This window comes from Melitaea cinxia, chromosome 13 (genome assembly GCF_905220565.1).
Source record: "Melitaea cinxia chromosome 13, ilMelCinx1.1, whole genome shotgun sequence".
Taxonomy (NCBI): Eukaryota; Metazoa; Arthropoda; class Insecta; order Lepidoptera; family Nymphalidae; genus Melitaea; species Melitaea cinxia.
Genome location: NC_059406.1, coordinates 4,846,619 through 4,867,793, shown reverse-complemented (window position 1 = coordinate 4,867,793; position 21,175 = coordinate 4,846,619). Strand labels below are relative to the sequence as shown.

General features: G+C 34.7%; 2 protein-coding genes across 2 annotated transcripts; both read left to right on the top strand.

Moving 5' to 3' along the window:
* Window positions 1-186: 186 nt before the first annotated feature.
* On the top strand, window positions 187-1,119 carry LOC123659266. The gene has a single exon (XM_045594514.1). It carries the CDS (start codon window positions 187-189, stop codon window positions 1,117-1,119), a length of 933 nt encoding a protein of 310 aa, XP_045450470.1.
* Window positions 1,120-8,549: 7,430 nt separating this feature from the next.
* On the top strand, window positions 8,550-16,907 carry LOC123659078 (WD repeat-containing protein 61-like). The gene is made up of 7 exons (XM_045594345.1): window positions 8,550-8,883; window positions 8,997-9,085; window positions 10,952-11,097; window positions 11,663-11,898; window positions 13,448-13,635; window positions 15,299-15,467; window positions 16,742-16,907. Exons 1-7 carry the CDS (start codon window positions 8,866-8,868, stop codon window positions 16,838-16,840), a joined length of 945 nt encoding a protein of 314 aa, XP_045450301.1. The 5' UTR covers window positions 8,550-8,865; the 3' UTR covers window positions 16,841-16,907.
* The last annotated feature ends 4,268 nt before the right edge of the window (window positions 16,908-21,175 follow it).

Below are 21,175 nucleotides of genomic sequence, written 5' to 3'. Positions count from 1 at the left end.
ATACAAAAATAACAAGATCCCTTGAACTTCATTAGTCCTATGATTTGGCGTGAACCATCGAACCAACACGACGACTGTTATTTCTGCATTGTAAACATAATAGTATTGCAGTCTCGTTTCGGCGCTAATAGAGAATACACGCTTGTTTGCTTTTCTATCGAAACCAGTGATTCTCAAACCTACGAAATGGTGACGTGTGCTAGTTGTGGATTGCAACATACAGATGGACCGGTGTGCAGTCTTTGTAAACAGCACTTTGATTTTTCTTGTGCTGGGATCACAGAAGGAGGATACAGAAAGTTAGGAGACAGGAAGAACTCTTGGCGATGCCCAAAATGCAAGTCTGGCCTCTCCCCTTCACCAGTTTCACCTTCCCCTCTAACTAACCAGTTGGACAGGATTCAAGCACAGCTGAACGATGTTGTGCTGCAGTTGGCTCCTCTGGCATCATTGGTAGAAGACGTGAAAATGATTAAATGTGATTTGAAGGATCTAAAAGAGTCACATGAATTGGTTCAAGAGGCCTTAAATAATTTTTCAGTGACACTCCAAGCCTTGGAAACAAGAGTTACTAAAGTTGAAAATATTGCTCGGGACGTACCCACCCTCCAGGCTGAGATTGCTAAGCTTCATCACGAATTAGAAGATAGAGATCAATGGGCACGAGCCAACAATATAGAAATAAGAGGAATCCCTCAGAAGAAAAACGAAAATCTATACGAAATTGCCCACAAAATTGGTGTCATATGCAACGCTCCTATAAAAAAGGAAGAAATCAATTATATTGCGCGAATCCCAACGCGAATACCCAATGTTGAGAAACCCATAATCATCGCGTTTAACAACCGCTACACTAAGGAGGAGTTAGTTGCCTCGTCGCGCCGTAATAAGCAGCATCTTAACTTGTCTGGCCTGGGTTTCAGTGCTGCGGGAGATTTCTATATTCACGATCATCTGACGCTACGGAACAAAAACCTACTCAGTAAAGCAAAAAAATTGGCGAAGGAGAAGAATTTCAAGTACATCTGGGTCAAACACTGCAAAATCATGGCCAGGAAATCGGACACATCACCAATATTTTTTATAAAAGGCGAGAAGGATCTCTTGAAAATTACTTAAAATTTAGCTCAAGATTATTTAAATATAATAATATAATTAGTTTGAGAATCATATTAATAACCAGTGTCTTTTGTTCGTCTTACCTCTTGCCGAGCTTAATAACTAACGAGAACGGGGCAGTCATTCAGTTATCACACGTAAGTTTACACCGGTGTGCACAGCTAACGCCGATATGCGCTTGCGTTTGCGATGTCATAGCGCTCATTATCGCTTGCGCACGTGCATTGCTGAGAATAGATTCGCTTACACTTAGTTATTACACTACTACCGTCTATTGTACGCTTGCCGAGAATGTAACAAAATTACAATTTAAATCATATGATTTTATATACTTAAAAGTCAAATCATTTTTGCGTTTTTCTTCATTTCTTTGCGCCTGTCTGATGGCGTGTATCGTGGGCTATGTAATTCTTATTTTAGATAAGCATAATCTCACAAACAATTATGTTTGGTACCTACATATTATATGTGCGGGGATTTCGGCTTCGAATAGTGTCTTTTTATTACGCTGTAAATACCTCAACTAGTTTTGTTTAAGCTATGTATTACTATCTATCAATAATGGCTTTATTTGATCTTAATATATACTATCAAAATACACGAGGTCTACGCACAAAAACCCATCTTTTCAAGCGAAATCTATTGCTTAAATCTTATGATATTATCTCATTGACTGAAACTTGGTTGCATGATGGTATATATAACAGTGAATTATTTGATGACCGTTATATGGTTTGGCGTAGAGATAGAAATTATATTGCTACCCAAGAGAGATACGGAGGGGGTGTACTGCTGGCTGTACGTCGCGAAATCAGTGCGGTGGACCGCCCGGAGTGGTCCTCGTCGGCTGAAGACATGTGGATAACCGTTACTCTTAAGAATGGTAACAAAACCTGTAAAATGCACGTATGCACAGTATACCTCTGTAGCGAAAATCATGGTAATTCTTATAACTCACAACTGTTTAATTTCACAGATAATCTTGAACAAATAATTAATTCACATCCAAGTGATTTATTTTTAATTACGGGTGACTTTAACCTTAGCAACGTTAGCTGGTTCCTTGAGTGTAGCACATACCCGCAATACTCCGGAGTAACAGGTGAGTCACAAACTTACTTTTTTGACACATTATCGGAATGTAATCTTAATCAATATAATCTTCACCGTAACATAAATAACAGGATTCTAGATTTAGTATTTTGTAACAAAGGCTTGCGAGTTTCTTCCTGTGACGACCCACTAGTGCCAGAAGACCCTCACCATAAGTCCCTTGACATAATAATTGAAAGTGTTCATTACGAGCAACTCCCAACCAAGCCGAGACTGAAGTACTTTTTTGAGGCAGGCGACTATGTAAACATTAGGCAACACTTAAATGATCTGAACTGGGATAAACTCTTGCAAAAAAATTCGGTTGAAGAAGCTGTATTTAATTTTTATAATTGCTTAAATGAAGTGATTAATAAATATGTTCCCCACAAAGTTATAAAAGCTACTAACTTTCCACCATGGTACAATGCCTCTCTGAAAAAGGTACTCAAGGAAAAGTTTAAATTTCTTCAAAAGTACCGTATTTATGGTAACACTGAAGACTATGACTCCTTCTCCTTACTCCGTCACAGGGCTAAATCGTTGGAATCAAATTGTTATGCTACTTATATTAAGAAATGCGAGGACTCGATAACCAAAAACCCCAAGTTATTTTGGTCTTTCATAAAATCAAATAAACAAAGTTCTAGTAATATTCCTACCTCCGTGTCTTACGAAGGAGATACTGCTGATACAGGGGATGATATTTGTACATTATTTTCAAACTACTTTCAGTCCACATTTCTGTCACCTACCACCTCCAGCATTCGGTCTAATACTCATGCTCCGCCTCCCAACCATAGTAATGTAATCACAGACATAGAAATAACCCCCGAAACGATTAGTAAGCTACTAAAATCCTTGGATTTGACTAAAGGGGCCGGTCCCGATCATATGCCATCGTTATTTATTACGAGATGTTCGGACAGCCTAACTAAACCCCTAGTAATACTATTTACACGCTCATTAAAAGAAGGTATCATTCCCAAAATCTGGAAATCCGCCTTTATATCCCCAATCTTCAAAAGTGGAAATAAGAGTGATGTGAAAAACTATAGGCCGATTTCCAAATTATGTATATTCGCAAAAATACTCGAAAGGATAGTTCATACTCAAGTCTATAGCTTTTTGTCATCTTCGTTTATCCCCGAGCAACATGGTTTCGTTAAGAGACGCTCAACAGCTTCCAATCTGCTGCTCTTTACAGACTATATTACATTGAGTATGGATTCAGGTGCACAGGTTGACTGTGTATTCACTGATTACAGTAAATGTTTTGATCGTATTGATCATCAAATACTCTTGAAAAAACTTTTAGATGCTGGTATTCACGGAAACTTATACAGGTGGTTTAAAGCTTACATTGAAATGAGGTCTCAAGCTGTTGTTCTCAATGGCTATATGTCTTCATGGAACTGGGTACCATCTGGAGTCCCACAAGGCTCGCTGCTGGGTCCATTGCTGTTCAATATTTTCATAAATGATATAGCTTCTTGCTTCAAGCATTCAAAATTCCTACTTTATGCTGACGACATGAAGATCTTTCAAAGTGTACGTATTGAAAAGGATTGTCATCTTCTACAGCAGGACCTCTTAAGATTCGAAAATTATTGTTTCATAAATAAATTAGATATAAACGTCGCAAAATGCTTTTCGATCACATTTTCACGTAAAATTAATAACATCAAATTTAAATATCTACTAAGACAGCAGGAGCTTAAAGTAGTAAATGAAATACGAGACTTGGGCGTTACTCATGACTCTAAGCTGACGTATGAGTACCATATAAACAATATTGTAAAAAAAGCGAATAAGTCAATGGGGTTCATTCTACGCCAAAGCACTCAATTTAATAGTATTAAGCTTGTCAAGATCCTTTATTGCTCATATGTGCGTAGCATACTCGAATACTGTTCACAGATTTGGAACCCACAATATGTTGTATACATCAATAGGTTAGAAACAATCCAGCGTAAATTCATGAGATATCTTCAGTTCAAGTCTAACAAGTTTGACGAATGTTACGAACATAGATGCAAAAGACATCATATATTACCGTTGCATGAAAGGCGTAAAATAGCAGACATTACATCGTTGACCAGGATAGCGCAAAGTGAATTAGATTCTCCCGATCTTCTTAGCAAAATTTACCTAAAACTACCTAAAAGATCATTAAGACATCCCCTCAACTATTTACATGTCCCTAGTTGCTCGGCAAACTATAGGCAAAACTCCTTTCTTTTGAGGTCCGCAGATCAAATCAATAAGCTGAATGACTTCCCCGACTTTGACCTATTCAACACTTCTGTAAAAACAATTAGAACGAAACTGGCAAGGCACTGGTTCGATATGGTATCATAAACCTCTTTTCCTTATTTAAAGTTCATTTAGAGAAAAAATAAAAAAAAAATTAAAGTGTATGTAGTTATTTTCATGCTGGATTTTTTTGTATTTTTTTTTTTAAATTTTTAATTGTCGTAAATTTTTAAATTTTAAAAGCATTCAAAATAATAGATTTGTACTTGCGAAAGCAACTAAATGGTGCTTAGATATTTCCTTTTTTTTTAAAGCAATTGTTAAAATGTATCACTGTATGCTTTCCTAATAAAACAAAATAAAATAAATAAAATAATAGGAATTAACCGCCAAAATCATTCCAAGTGGGTTTATCTTACTGTGCCGTCAGTTACTAGACCTGTCCTTTGTTCAACTGATACATTAGAATCCCAACCAAGTACATCTCAGTACATTTCTGTATATATTCAGATCATTTCCAAAATTGAGTGCTGAGAAGCTAAAAGCCCGAATTTTTGAAGGAACACAAATTAAAAAAATGTAATAAATCAAGTAAATTTTAATGAAAGTATGACAACCGTTGAAAAAATGCCTGGAATGAGTTTGTTGGGCTCGTAAAGAACTTTTTGGGAAATAAGAAGTCCATCGACTTTCCTGACCACGCCAAGCAGTTACTATTATACTTTCAGCAACTTGGATGCAACATGAGCATTAAGATGCATTCGTCGTAGATCAATTTTCTGAAAATCTTGGATATTTAAGCGAGGAGCAGAGAGAACGCTTTCATCAGGATATTCGCTACCAGGGCTATTGGAGTAAAAATATGATGGCTGACTACTGTTGAATTATCCAGAATTGTAGTAAAACTCCAACTTATTCAAGAAAGTCACATAAAAGAAAGTTTTGTTCTAATTAGATAGTTAAATAAATTGTTATATGACGTGATACCATGTTTTTTTTTGATAAAAGTCGCTACTCTCCATATTTCAAAAAGTAGAGCTGCTAGCAAAAATCTGAGTACAGATTTAGAATCAGGGTAGAAAATGCAGCTAAATCCATAAAAAACATTCCATGCAAAAAAATGCTGTTGTGCAGTGTAATTATCGCTTCGCTACCACATCTCCGAGTTTTTTACGATGCGCACGAGTTATCGACAGCGGCACGCGTGGAAAAAGACACAGCCACATGCGGGAAAGAGACGCAGAGCATAACTAATATACATTTCTGATTGGTCATAAAACTGATTAACTATTGGATTGCGTAATTTTTTATCGTAAATACTTTTGTATAAATTTTACTATTTTTACCTAATAAAACATTCGATCGACACCTTCTGATCAAGACTTTTATTACGACACATTAATAGTCCCTATTATTGATTAATTTTCTAAGTATTGATTAATTTTTGCAAGACTGTTAACTTCGTAAATTTGTATAGTAGTTTATAGACATGCCTATAACACCAGAAACGAGCCCATTGCTGACTTTAAAACCCTATTTTGTATATTAGAAAGTAAAAGATTTAGATCAACATTGGAGATACACACACATTTAAAATTATACTGATGTGTTGAGCAATTTTTGTTAACGTTTAGCCAAATATTCTCGACTGATGTTTTTGTATTTATTAATATTTCGCTTTAATATTTCTACAGCTGAAAGAACGAACTGCAGGTTGATAGATAATTTGCCTACTTCAGGTTACGATTGCTATCAAGTTTATCGCTATGATAAATATATATATATATAAACATCTTCGCAAATAATGCATTATTTTAGAACAAACTTGGTTAGCATAAAAAAAGTTATAGTGAGCCAACCTTAAAAGATAGACATATGCTGTCGCAGACTTTATTTTAGAACTTTTAAAGAAGATCAAATCTGTCATACATGATTTTTGCGAAACCTTAAATGTTTTAACAGCGCACGCAGCGGAAGCTCTCAAAAAGAAAAAAGAACCCCCGATTTTGTAACATTCTTCATTGGTGCTCCGCTCCTTTTGGTCTTACATTACATTACAGCCTATACAGTCCACTGCTGGACATAGGCCTCCACAAGTTCACGCCAAAAATAGCGCTAACTCATGTGTGTTGCCCATAGTCACCACGCTGGGCAGGCGGGTTGGTGACCGCAGGGCTGGCTTTGTCGCACCGAAGACGCTGCTGCCCGTCTTCGGCCTGTGTATTTCAAAGCCAGCAGTTGGATGGTTATCCCGCCACCGGTCGGCTTTTTAAATTCCAAGGTGGTAGTGGAACTGTGTTATCTCTTAGTCGCCTCATACGACACCCACGGGAAGAGAGGGGGTGGCTATATTCTTTAGTACCGTAGCCACACAGCTCCTTTTGGTCTTAGCGTGATGATATATAGCCTATAACCTTCCTCAATAAATGGACTATCTAACAGAAAAATAGTTTTTCAAATCGGACCAGTAGTTTCTGAAATTAGCGTGTTCAAACAAATAAAAAAACAAACAAACTCTTCAGATTTATAATATTAGTATAGCTATAAAGCTTATATTATTATATAAAGCTTTAAATTCTGGGATTGGGGATCATGTATTATGTTATAATTTTTTACTTATGTATATTTATTTTATATTCGTTATTCCACCTGCTCAAAATTAGAAGTCTTTATTTTATGATTCCAAAGGTCCTTGATCAATCACCGGATGGAAGGACAACGTTGTAATAGATAAAGATTCGAACAAAGATGTGTCATTATTAAAAGTAAAAAAAGAAAACAATACACTTAATGTTAGTGACAACCATAACCTCGAACAATTTCGCTACGATAACATGTGGTCTAGCTTAACAGCTCTATAACATTAGCTCATGTGCATGTACTTTCACCTCTTTATTTATATCCTCTCGTATAACAGTAGTAGTCGAAAATTTTGAAATTACTGAGTTGGTTCTAAGATACATAAAAATATAATAACAATAATAATAATATTGCTACTAATATTATAAATGTGAATGTAAGTTTGTTTGATATGCTTTCACGCGAAAATTACTTATCCGATCGTCATGAAACTGAAACATCATTTTCTTTGAGGTATTAGAAGTAATACACATAGGATACTTTTTATTTTAAAAAATGAATGCGAGCGAAGCTGCGTTTAAAAACTAGTATTAGATAAAAAGAGGTATCAGTACAAAATAAGTTTTTGCTTGGTTACGCTTAACAAAGAGTGTATAAAATTTACTATATAAGACGCAATGTTGGCACACTTCACCAATTTTGTGGGTAAATTCCTTTTTTCCATTCCAGTAATTGGTAGTACTGAAACATAGTGTTGTACAAATATACTTTGTATCGTACCGGAAGTCAACATTAGTGTGGTAGTTCTCAAAATATTTTAACATTTTTTTTTTGTAAATAAAACATCTTTGATTTTTATTACTAGTAAAATTAAAGTAAATCTTATTAAAATAGTTATTAGCCTATATGAAATTGAACCATATTATTATAGCTTTAAACCCTTGTATTTCGTGAGTTGATCTGTCGAGCTATCGATATCTACAAAGAACAAATATTTTACTTAGATACAATAATACAATTGCTCAGTGTACTGGTTTTGAAAAAAAAATATGGCTATTTGACGCTTACTATGTTTCCGACGTTTACATTTTTTCAGTTTGACTCACGGTCTTGCAACGGAGCCCATTTTTAATGGTGAGACTGTGAGAGATCAGAGTGCCTAGTGCGAGTTTTATTCACAGAAACATGACAGAAACGCGTTTATACGTGAAGATTATTATGCATTAGAAATTTAAACAGTGCAGCTTAGACGATAAAGAATAGTATACGATGCAATTGATATATCCCGAATCGTTGAAATCCCGAATTTCCCATACAAAATGAAATTAAAATTTACGCCCGTTATTGCGAGACGGATTAAACAAAACTCGCACTAGGCACTCAGTACGATAGTGTCATAACTTTTCGTTTGCGTCGCGTCAACGCCGCTGTACATCACTGTTATCGATAGGGTGCGGTCACGTGGTGCGGTTGAGTGTAATAGAAAAAGAGACAGAATGATATTCTGTCTTCGTTGCACAGCACACCCATCTATCGTCATGCCTGTGGCGGCTGTAAATTGAAAAGAAAAGCACAACTATAGCCGACGTACCCCACCTCACTACTGTTGTTGCAAGAGTGCAAGACCTGTGTAGAGCGTGGTTTGACTTGAGTTTGACAATTTGGTTAACAAGGAATACATAAGAAAAGTAAATTCAAATTGTTTTACTTTACACACTCCTCGAAACTCCTCAAGACTTTCTCGTTTACTTGATACCTGTTATTAAATTAGTTTTATTGTTATAGTTCGCATCAAATTTATATTTCAATAATATAAAAATGTCGGCTGCAGGTGCTGTAAGTATTCTTTTGAAACTTTAGTACGTAGTAGTAGTTTATTTTATTGTAATTCATTTTTTAAATATGGCAGTATAAAATGAGAATTAACAAAAACTATTTATTTCTTTTAGTATTCCCTCTTAAACAAAGTTGAAAACGCACATAGCGATCCAATTTATTGTTGTTCCTGGGCCAAAGTAAAAATAAACCAAGATTCTATGTAAGTACTCAACTTTAGTCATTTTTTGCTATTAAAAATTAAGTACTATGTTTTTTTTTTTCAATTTCGTTTCAACAATTAAAACGTGAGGATAGTTTTCGCGACAAAAACATTCTTAAAATTATTGTGAACTGGACCAAATCAATTTCACCCAAGGGAATTCCACGTACAGAGGGTAGGTTGAAAATGTTGATGTTCCGATTTTAGTAATATTTGAATATCAACCTCAATTCAAATGCATTATTATAAAATATTAAATGTATCGTTAACAATTAACGTACTGTTTCACGGGTTGCCATTAACTTTTACTGGTGATCTTTTCTGTATCAAATTCCATTATATTTTTGAGATATTTCTATTTGCAATTGTGAATTTAAACCTTGCAGTTATTTTTAATTTTCTTTTTTCATTTGGAATCTGTGATCAGTTATATAAACTATAATCAGGTGAGTTGTGAGAGCAACTGCTTCATCACCCCTTAGTATGGAAGTACGTCTGCTCTCTTGAGTCTTTTAAATGGATTTGGCTGTAGGAGCATACTGCATATGGGTTTGGGTAAGTTGTCAAACAGTCCTTGTAGTTGGCCGAGTATCATTTTACTTCATCAAAGATTTTTGGGGTTGTTATGTAATCGTATATTTCTGAATTGCGAGTATAACACCCTCATGATGAAATCACCCTCAGGATACTGTTTTGTACTCTCTGGATGAACATAATATTGGAGTTGTTGGCTAAGGACCACAGCTAGATTTCCATATGTCCAGATAGGTTTCATTGTTTAGCAATATATCCACAGCCCGCATTGGAGCAGCATGGTGGATTAAGTTCTGATCCTTCTCCTACATGGGAAAGAGGCCTATGCCCAGTAGTGGGATATTACAGGCTGAAGAGAAATTCTATTTGTAACTAGCTGCTTGGTCAGACTTCGTTTTGTCAAAAGTTAATATTAAAAATTTTTTTTTGGGCCTTAAGGAACATACAAAAAAATAAATGAGCCGAATTGGTTGAGCCATTCTTGAGTTATGTGCTTAGCAACATTCATTTTTATTTATATATTTATGTTCAAAATAAACTTTATTCACAGTACATGCTACTGTATTCCTTTTTACTAGATGCTTAGTTATTATAAAATTAATAAAATAGTGAAATGTGTGCATGTTGAAAAGAGTTATTATCAGCATTATTGTAAATTTGAAAAACCTACCAGCTCTACGTGAAATACCTCCCTTGTTGTCATTTATCCCTGTAATTCCATTATATAGTCCGTATTAGTACTTACAAATGACATTTTGTTTAATAGCCATATCTCTGGTCAGCTATTAGTTTCAGAATTAAATAAACTGTAATAAGTTCATGGCTTAGTATTACATTATTAGCTTAGTATAGACTGTGTGGCTACGGCTTTAAAAAATATAGCCACCCCCTGTCTTCCCGTGGGTGTCGTAAGAGGCGACTATGGGATAACACAGTTCCACTACCACCTTGGAACTTATAAAGCCAACCGATGGCAGTATAACCATCCAACTGCTAGCTTTGAAATACACAGACCGAAGATGGACAGTAGCATAGATTATACACTTATATATGGGGGCAGCAGTCTTAGGTGCAACAAAGCCAGCCCTGCACTCACCAACCCGCCTGCCCAGCGTGGTGACTATGGGCAGCACACATGAGTTCGCGCCACTTTTAGACTCCAACTTGTGGTGGCCTATGTCCAACAGTGGACTTCAATAGTCTGAAATGATGATGATTAGTAGTATTACAAAAAAAAAATCTTTTTAATGCTGTTTCAGAATGTTTCAATAAATGAATTTGAAAATGTATACAATTTAGTTACACATATATAAATAGTAATATTTTTTTTAGAGTAAACGATAATTATGTAGTCACAGGTGGACTTGACGGTCTCGTGAAAGTGTGGAACGTTAATAATAACAAATTGGAACTTCTACAGACTTTACAGGGGCACGCTATGGCTGTTGTTTCCATAGCAGTAAGTTCAAAGAGCCTTGGTAAGTCAAGACTGTCATTATGTGTAATTTTCATAAGTTTTCATATATATTTCTTTGCAATGTTTTGAACCATTTACCTTTGTTACCAATTTTTTGAGAGATCCTAAAATGTACCTGATTAGAGAATTCAGTTGAAAGAGATAGCAAGTGTTGGAATTAGAATTCAAATTTCTAAATAATATAAATCTTTTTGCATTGGATTCTATATGGTCCTAGGTCTCATACAATCAATATGTATTGCATTAAGAAAAATGAGACTAGACTTAGACTTAAGCCTCTTTCACATATAAAGGAAAACAAATATAGCAAACAGTAAAGTGCTACAACAGTTACATTTGTTAAATAATTTTTTCTGTTGTTGTTAAATAATTTGTTTCTGAAATAAGTAAAAAAAGTATTAGAGTAGAACTGAACAAATCAAGAAAATGTATTAAGTTGTTATACCTATATACAAATTTAAGAATATATTGTCCATCTTGTTTATAAGGTAATAATTTAATGTCTGGGTAATTAAATGTATTTGTTTGTAGCGGTTCTAGGTGTATCTTTCTGTACATCTTTTTAGTATTTGCATCAGCATCATTGGACTCTACAATCATTTTATGGGATTTACCAAATTGTAAGAAAATAAAACAAATTAACACAGACGCAACAGATACTTGGCAAATTGCATTTTCACCCGATGGTGATTTCATTGTGTCAGGAAGACACAATGGTAACCTGACTGTGTATAACATAGAAAATAATAGTATAGAGACAGAAATGGATTCAAGAGGACAGTTCGCATTAAGCGTGGCGTGGGTAAGATTACCTATCAATACTTGTTGTGTGTTGTTGTATGAAATTTGTTTTAGATTAAGAATATTATTAGGATGGTGTACGAAGTATGAGAATTGTGTTAATTGGTGGCGGGGCGCGACAAAGTACTCGCAGTCGTTGAATTAATCAATTCGCTATCGGACTGTAGAATTATTTCATTATAATAGTAAAAGAAAATTACGTATTTTTAAATGTTATATACAACGTACCTAAACAATGATAATGAATTTTTTCGGATGCATTGTGCCTGAAGGACTAAGCTACTAAGTGAAAATAAAACATTTTAATTATTGTAATTGCAAATCCTGAACAATGTATCAATGGAAATGTAATATTTCAATTGTTATCAATACTCAATTTTTATATTGTTAATTTCAAATCGCCTACGTAAATATTAATTTTATCTGTGTGCACTAAATAAATTAACTAATGATTAAAATAATTAAACATTAGTTAATGTTGAAGATATTTGTTAGTTTTGTATGTTTAAAAGTACAAATATTTTGTAAAATTAATATAATATTACTATTATAGGCTATTTCATTCTGTGTAAAATAATTTGCTAATTGTAATTAGATAGTGATAGTCTCAAAATATTCATAACTGGTTCACTTACTTTACATATTTCTTCAATATTTGTACCGACCGCCTCAAACATTACAAAGCATTACATTATATGAAGTTACGGATCTTTTCGTTGAGAGACTGGGTGAAAAGGCACCCTTTGGCATTTCTCGTCGAAGTCGCATCTGCTCCAAAGTCCTGCTTAAAAGTTTGGCTTCTTATTTAGTCGCCGATTCCGAAAATGCCTTGTTCCCATTTCGCGAATGGCGATTCGTGTATCCAGTGATCCTATCTAGGTTCTCGTCCACATTTGCCGAGGTTTTCAGTGCAGCAAATCGATTCTGGAGTTCGAGTTAGAACTGATTATATCCGGCTTGAGGCACAATTGGACGAAAAACTGACCTTATCAGATGGTTTCGTTCCAGCTTAAAATTATTATCTAGGGTATCTCTTACACTTCGGTGATCACTTTCGGTATTGAACCTGTTGATCACCTTGACATCCTCAAATATGCGCTTCTTGTCCGTCATAATGAAGTCAATCTCGTTCTTCGCCTTATCGCCGGGGCTTATTTAGGTCCACTTACTTTGGGGCTTTTTCTGAAAGAAGATGTTCACACAAAACCTCTGCATACAGAGGAAGTTGACCAGTTTTGACCTCTCTGGTTTCTACGCCCATAGCAATATGATCCCAAACACTTCGCTGATCCACTTTGGCATTGAAGTCCCCTTTGACAATAATGAAGTGTCTTTGTGGTATTATGCAAAGCTTTCGTTATCTCCTCGAATAAAGACTCAACCTCTTCATCCGAGCTGCTCGATATCGGCGCGATATACCTGTATGACGCTACCCGGCTTGAGACGCTGCAGATCTCCACCACCAGGGGTAGATATAAAGTGGTGCTATTCTATTATGCCGGTACATACGGTGGATTTTTTATTTAATATTAATTTAATTTAATTTGCAGAGTGACAACGGCAAATACATAGCGTGCGGTTCTGTGGACGGCAACGTGCATATTTTTGATGCAGTTCAACACAAGCTGTTGCACACTTTAAATGCACATACGGAAACAGTGCGTTCTGTTAACTTCTCGCCTAGTTCGAAACTCTTGGTCTCTGGTTCCACTGATGGATACGTCAAAATTTTTAATACGTAAGTACAGTGCTTATAATGTTTAAATTACTAAAAATGGGTCTTCCACAAAGATTGATTTTAGGTCCTTTTCTTTCTTTAATATATACGAGTATAAATTATCTGCTATATTATGCTTGTGATATAGTGATATTTGCTGATGATACATCGCTAATATTTAAAGTTGACTTTCAAAAAGGAAATTATGATGACGTGAACGGTTCTTTATATATATTTATCCGCCAACCGCAAGTGGGGCAGCGTGGTGGGTTAAGCTTCAACCCTTCTTCTACGTGGAGAAACAGGCCTATGCCCAACAGTGGGATGCTACAGGCTGAATGCGAACAGTTCTTTATTGCGATTTCAAGGTTGGTTTGAAACAAACAACTTGGTTTTGAAAACCAATTTCGTTGTGTATGCGTTGCTCAATTTTAAGCAACCGAATTATAAGTTTGAAATAAATAACGAGAGGCTTATTGTCAACGGTACTACATTATTCTTAGGGATAATCATTACAGCCTACACAGTCCACTGCTGGACATAGGCCTCCACAAGTTTACGCCAAAAGTAACGTGAACTCATGTGTTTTGCCCATAGTCACCACGCTGGGCAGGCGGGTTGGTGACCGCAGTACTGGCTTTGTCGCACCGAAGACGCTGCTGCCCGTCTTCGGCCTGTGTATTTCAAAGCCAGCAGTTGGATGGTTATCCCGCCATCGGTCGGCTTCTTAAGTTCCAAGGTGGTTGTGGAACCTTGTTATCCATTAGTCGCCTCTTACGACACCCACGGGAAGAGAGGGGGTGGCTATATTCTTTAGTGCCGTAGCCACACAGTACTTAGGGATAAGTTTGGACTCAAAACTTTAGTGGAATCACCATTTTTCATCCTTGTATGGTAGACTCGGCTCCTATTGTAGGTATTTCCATAGTGTTATGTCGGTCTGTTACTGTGGGATAGTGCTGCAGATATTGAGACTGTATTTTTTATATAAATACATCTTTAGGTTATTTATACTTAGGAAAATGTCTTTTTATTTTATACGAGTAATTATACTACTTGCGCAAGCTGTAGCTGTAAGATAGTGTAAGATAGATATGTTCTCTAAGCTTAACACGAGTCGTTCGTTTAAAGATTTCTGTACTTGTCGGGTTTTTTGGACACAATATTAATCTTTAGTTTTTTGGACACAGTATTAATATAGTTAAGTTATGTTTTTGATGTTGTATAATATTTTCGGGGAAACCATTAAAATATCCTTCTTACAAAGATGAATTGATAAATCGGAGTACGTTAGTACTTACACATTTTGACTTTCTTGTACGAAAGGGCGTCGTGTTGAATTTTGTGATGAAAAGAAAAAGTATCACGTGTCCTCGTAGTGTAATATATAACACGAACAACTTAATTCTTGATAAAAAAAAAATGGTTTTCTGTAAAGTTAGTTTACGGACGATAGTTTAACGTGACAATGTCATAACAAAACATCTCGGACGCACAGGCCAATCGAGTGGAAGAGAGATAGATGCAGCGCAAGCGTACAATGAGTGTCACGGGACAATGCGTCATTATTTTTAGATTTATTAAACGTTGTCACGTCTAAATTTTATTGTTTTTTTTTTATATCTGTAATTAATTCTATTTGATACCTTATTATGAGTATGCTAAAAATTGTTTTATTCAACAGATATAACAAGAACATGGTATGTAGTTTAAAACTGGACTCGTGGGTTATGAGCGTGTGTTTCTCTCCCGACGAATCAAGGGTGGCCATAGCGACCGGTGATGGTGCGGTCACGATCGCTCTTACTGCGGATCTGAAGGTTTTAAAGACTTTCCAGGAACACACAGGAAAAGTAAGTTATATAGTTGGTTAATTATGTTCATATTAAAAAAAAAATTGTTTATTATTTTTTAATCAAGAAACTAAGTATATTTATAAACTAAGTAAATTAAGCAATACTTTTAAATCATAAACGTAAAAGCTTTCTTCAAAAATATTTTACAGAAAATAGTCTCGTACCAAACAAAAAAAAAAAAAATGATCTGAACACAATAATTGTGCAAGACAATGTCTTATTTAAGTTTTTTAACCGACTTCCAAAAAAGGAGGAGGTTCTCAATTCGACTGTATTCATCAGAACTTTTGACCAGGTAGACCGATTTCGACAAATTTTGTTTTAATCGAAAGGTGGTGTGTGCCAATTGGTCCCATTTAAATTTATTTGAGATCTAACAACTACTTTTCGAGTTATATCTAATAATGCGTTTTTACTTGACGCTTTTTTCGTCGACCTACGTTGTATTATACCGCATAACTTTCTACTGGATGTACCGATTTTGATAATTCTTTTTTTGTTGGAAAGGGGATATCCCTAGTTTGGTACTATGATAAGGAAACCAGGATCTGATGATGCAATCCCAGAGAAATCGAGGGAAACTCTCGAAAATCCGCAATAACTTTTTACTGGGTGTACCGATTTCGATAATTTTTAATTTAATCGAAAGCTGATGTTTATCATGTGGTCACATATAAATTTTATCGAGATCTGATAACTACTTTTTGAGTAATCTTTGATAACGCGTAGTTGCTTGACTATTTTTTCGTCGATCTACGTTGTATTACTTGTCGATGTAATTGAAGTCGGTTTTTTTTTCGTTTGCGAGCAAACACAATTATTTGAATTTTTAAATTGAAGTCATATTGTAAGTTAATGTATATTATATTAGTTGACGCCACCGATTGGTTCGCGTCATTGTAGAACATAAACGTATAGTTTAGGTATGCTTAAACCACCTTGTAAAACGTAACTCTCTCTTTCAATTTTCCCTAATTTATATCTTCCTCTCAAATTCCGTTCGCCTTGATCAAGCACACTTTTCGTAACGCTCTCGTCACGCATTCACTAATTTACTTCCCAAGTCAAGCGTGCGTAAAAAAGTTTTCCTTCAATAAATAAGAATTAAATTGTCATCATAATTCACAATTATTGAAGTTTATAACTTAGCGTAGTATATTAAATGTTGTTTAATAATTTAGAAAATAAGGGTCAAGTGTCTATAAAATGAACTTGAGATTGCTCGAAATCTTGATGCATGAACGATTATATACCTTACACATTTGTTTCAGGTTTGCGACGTGAAATTTAGTTCGGACGGTACCAAGCTTATATCCGTCGCAAAGGATAATTCAATCAACATATATGAGTGTCCAAAACTTAAAAAGTAAAATGGCGTTTTTTCTATACAACAATGTTTGTTATTTTGTATGATTTTTGAATAAACGTCTATTGTTATTTCTGATTGTCACTCCACCCGTTCTATCAAAAATCAAATCTAAACAACTTTATTCAAATGGGCTTCAAAACACTCACCTTACAAACAAATTTTTAATAAGTGATTGTTATTTATAAAGTGAAGTTACCAAGTAATGGAGCGGGTACGGTGCCCTTCGTCTTCTCGTTTCTCTTATTACAATATTAAGTTACATTAGGTTCCTTTTTAATTTAATTGGAAGGCTTCGTCTTGTATTCAATAACGAACTGCAGCATACCATGAATTTTTACAAACAAATAAACAATTTCTACACAAACTAGCCACTTCTATTCTAGGCACTTCTCAAAATCTCACCACTTTCTAATCGTCATTTTACAAATTAAAATTTTACAGTGATTATTATTTTTAATAAATTATAATAAAAAATAAAAATAAAAAACCACACTTTTATAGCTAATCGAACTAAAAAGTAGAAAATAATTATTAATTACAACGAGTTAATATTACAGTAGTAGAAGATCGAACAATCAATCATAATTAAGTATCTACTTCAAAATAAACAGGCCGAAGACGGGCAGCAGCGCCTTCGGTGCGACAAAGCCAGCCCTGCGGTCACCAACCCGCCTGCCCAGCGTGGTGAGTATGGGCAAAACACATGCGTTCACGCTATTTTTGGCGTAAACTTGTGGAGGCCTATGTCCAGTAGTGGACTGTAAAGGCTGTAATGATGATTCAAAATAAAATTATAATAAAATTTAAGTTATTAATAAAATAATTCAATTCAGAGTAAAAAAACGTGGGGTGCATTTTACTATGTTTTCATAACTTTTTACTATGCTTTTATAACTCTCCGCACATTGATCAGTTCCGAGTAGAATAATTGTTACATTTAATATATCAAGCACTCCACGCTTTTTACCACGCTTTTATTAGCTTGGGTTGTATGTATGTATGTATGTAATGGAATCTTTGAGCATAATTTTCACCAACTTCCAGAAGTTTGATTAATTTGAAACTTTGCACACGTACCACAGACTGATGACAATACAATTATTCAATAACAGTTTCCCTATATCCTTATTAGGACCGCCAGGATTAATAAATGAATAATAATGAAGCCGCGTTGGCGCAACGGTCACAGCCATGGATTGTAGCTGTTGTGCTGGTGGTTGCGGGTTCGATCCCCGCACATGACAAACATTCGTGTCGGCCATACACGTGTTTGCTGTGGTTCGTGTAACTAAAGAGTAATAATCACTATCAGGTGTACATGATAATAACCGGGACCGACGGCTTATCGTGCTCTCCGAGGCACGGTGGGGAGACCCACAAGGACTACCCAAACACCCAAATTACGCGGCGCTATTCATTATCATCCAAGCCGAGGCTGCCATCCAGATATATAGGTAGCAGCCTATCAGCCTTAATGGCATCCCGCATCGCGTCATCTCGGGAGATGCGGTTTCTGTTTCAGAGGAACGTCCCGAATCTCGGGAATAGCCTCTTTTAAGATCAATTCGCAACTAACGCTCTATTTTGAGTGGCCGTCGTGTTCTGTGAATACCGATTTTACGTCACAAACCAAGCATTGTGCTCTTACTGTAACAGATAGTAATTGAAAATCAGTCGATCTTTCCTAGGATCTCTTCTTTTTCTTGATCTTTTTATAATTTTTTAATTAGATGCACTGGCCCCGTCCTAGTCCTTTCGTGACCGTGGTTGCTGTAAAGTATACAAAAAGTCAGCCATCTAAAAAACCTAATAAACCGCAATAAAATCCAAAAAACGTTGTTTCATTATAATGAGTGAAATTCGCATAAACACGGTATTTGTAATTTTTATTACTTTTGACTGAGAAATTACTTAAAATGAATGATTTCCGAATTTCGTCTTTGTTTTTTTTTTGGTTTTTAAAATGTAATACCATACAATTCCTAAGTAACACAAAGTTTCTTCTGTCGACGACATCGCAATACAGAATGATTAAGCTTCACGTGTGTCACCGACGTCGAGCCGAGTAAGTTCGGGATCTTAAAAACCGCGCACTTTAAGTTCGTACGTCTATCGCCTTACTCGGTGGTTTTAAAGTACGCATACTAAGGGTGACACACCAGCGAAAAAGGTTCTCGAGCCACAAATTCGCGAACTTACTCGCACTTCCATCACCCCCTTTTAGAAAATAACGTGCAAATTATACATAATTACCTTAGCAAACCTTGACAAATTAAGTAATTTTCACTTTGATAATGAACTACATATCGCTAAAGTGTGTAATATATCATTGTTAAATATATGTTTTAGTAAAAACGTAAAAAGTTTTTTTTATGAGCTTTTTGTCCTTGTTTTTCATTAGAAAATATTTTCCGAAGTGGTGGAAGCTTTAAATCGTTAGGTACTTAAAGTGTTATTTATCTATATTAAAAGTAAATTCAAAAGCGCTTAAATAAGTATAATTGAAAGTTGGTAGGTATATTTTGGTTAAATAACAGTTGGAGATCCGAACTAAAGACGAACTTCACCCATCCGCTTAATAGATATTTTATATTTAATTTAGTATATTAGAAAAAGAAATCGCGAAAGGGTTAACTGAAAATTCTTGACCAAGCTCAAAATTGAAAAAAAAAAAATTATGACAAATTCACTTACGACTAAAGAAAAGTATACCAGTATATTAAATTACATTTATAAAATAAAAGCAGTATTACTCAGATGCTCAATTATTCATATGAGGAGAGTAATAATATATTTTTAACACTGATCTACCTTAGAGAAAAATTTAAAAAAAAGTATATGTAGTGTCTCCTAAAATACATGAGATTTAAAATTTTAAATTTGTGATATATATATATATATATATATATATATATATATATATATATATATAAGATATATTATTAAGGATTTTCGCAGTTAAACACAAATTGTTTCTCTGAAAATACAAAGAAACGACATTAATGTTCACTAATATATCCTTTCACTTATCTTTCTACCAGTTTTTTTATAAAATTAAAATCTTAAAATAATTTGCAAGTCATCTGTCATTGAAATGCGAGTCACTCCGATGCGGCTTCTACTCACTTCCACAGACAACCGCAACATCGCAACACGCGCGAAGCGCGGCAAATTCAATTAATGAAATTTCATTTCATTACATATATATATATATATATATATATATATATATATATATATATATATATATATATATCAATTACTGCGAAGATTTCAAAAGTAATAAATGCTTCTTTAGTGTATCTAGCAATTGGTAGAAAAATTACAAATAAATATTATATTGCAAGAGAAAAAAAATATTTTTTAAAAATTTGAAAACATTTTTTTTTTAAATTTGCGCGTTCAGTTGTGTGGTAACTTAGGGAAATGCTCCTCTTAAGACGGTGATTACGTTATCAAAATTTTGACATAAATTTCCCCAGAGGCATCTGACCCATGCTTACTCTTTAATACCTACATACCGACATGATGAAGCGTGTAGAAAATGCAAATGTTAGTTGGTATAAACAAGTATATTAATATATATTGTTTTAGTCAATTTAACCCACACATATCTATTTACATATAATAAAATGATAGGAAAGTCAAAACTGTACATTGAATATTTTTTAAAAAAATACTTGGGTGTGATCTACAATCGATACCAAAGCCAAAAATACAGTTTTTAGACTTTTTGCCTGTATGTATGTCCGGGATAAACTCAAAAAGTACTGCATGGATTTATTTCAAATTTGGCACGAATATTATTAAGAAGTCGGGTCAACATATAGGCTACAAATTATCACGCTATCACCTACGGGGAACGAGCAGTGAACCTTTATTTCTTCAACGCATTCTGTAACAACGTGTAATATTTAATAATTTTATTGATCAAATTCGGTCCGGATGTGGAGGGACTGGCAATCTGTAATACAGGTCTCCTAGTACAGTCGCCAGTCTCTCACACAGATTGTGTTTCGTTATGTTGAAATTTGTATTTTGTTTTGTGTGAGAGAAAATAAAATAAATATTTATTATTTATTATTATTATTATCTAACGACGCATATTTGAATGTTGTTATTATGTTAATAACCATGCTATAAGCTAGCTTCATACTATAAATAAAGACATTCTATAAGATATTTAGTATCAGCATTGCACCCGTGCGAAGCCGGGGCGGGTCGCTAGTAATAAATAAATCATTGCAAATACGATGACATAGAACCCTATGTCATCGTATTTGCAATGAAATGAATGTTTGCAATTAATGTTTGGATGACGATTGCCGAATATTAT

Excerpts from the sequence above, each read along its gene's own strand:
- LOC123659266 (XM_045594514.1), top strand. The coding sequence starts at position 187 with ATGGTGACGTGTGCTAGTTGTGGATTGCAACATACAGATGGACCGGTG.
- LOC123659078 (XM_045594345.1), top strand. Across the intron at positions 11,098-11,662 it reads AGTAAGTTCAAAGAGCCTTG|TATTTGCATCAGCATCATTG; the intron begins GTAAGTCAAGAC and ends ACATCTTTTTAG. Across the intron at positions 13,636-15,298 it reads TACGTCAAAATTTTTAATAC|ATATAACAAGAACATGGTAT; the intron begins GTAAGTACAGTG and ends TTTATTCAACAG.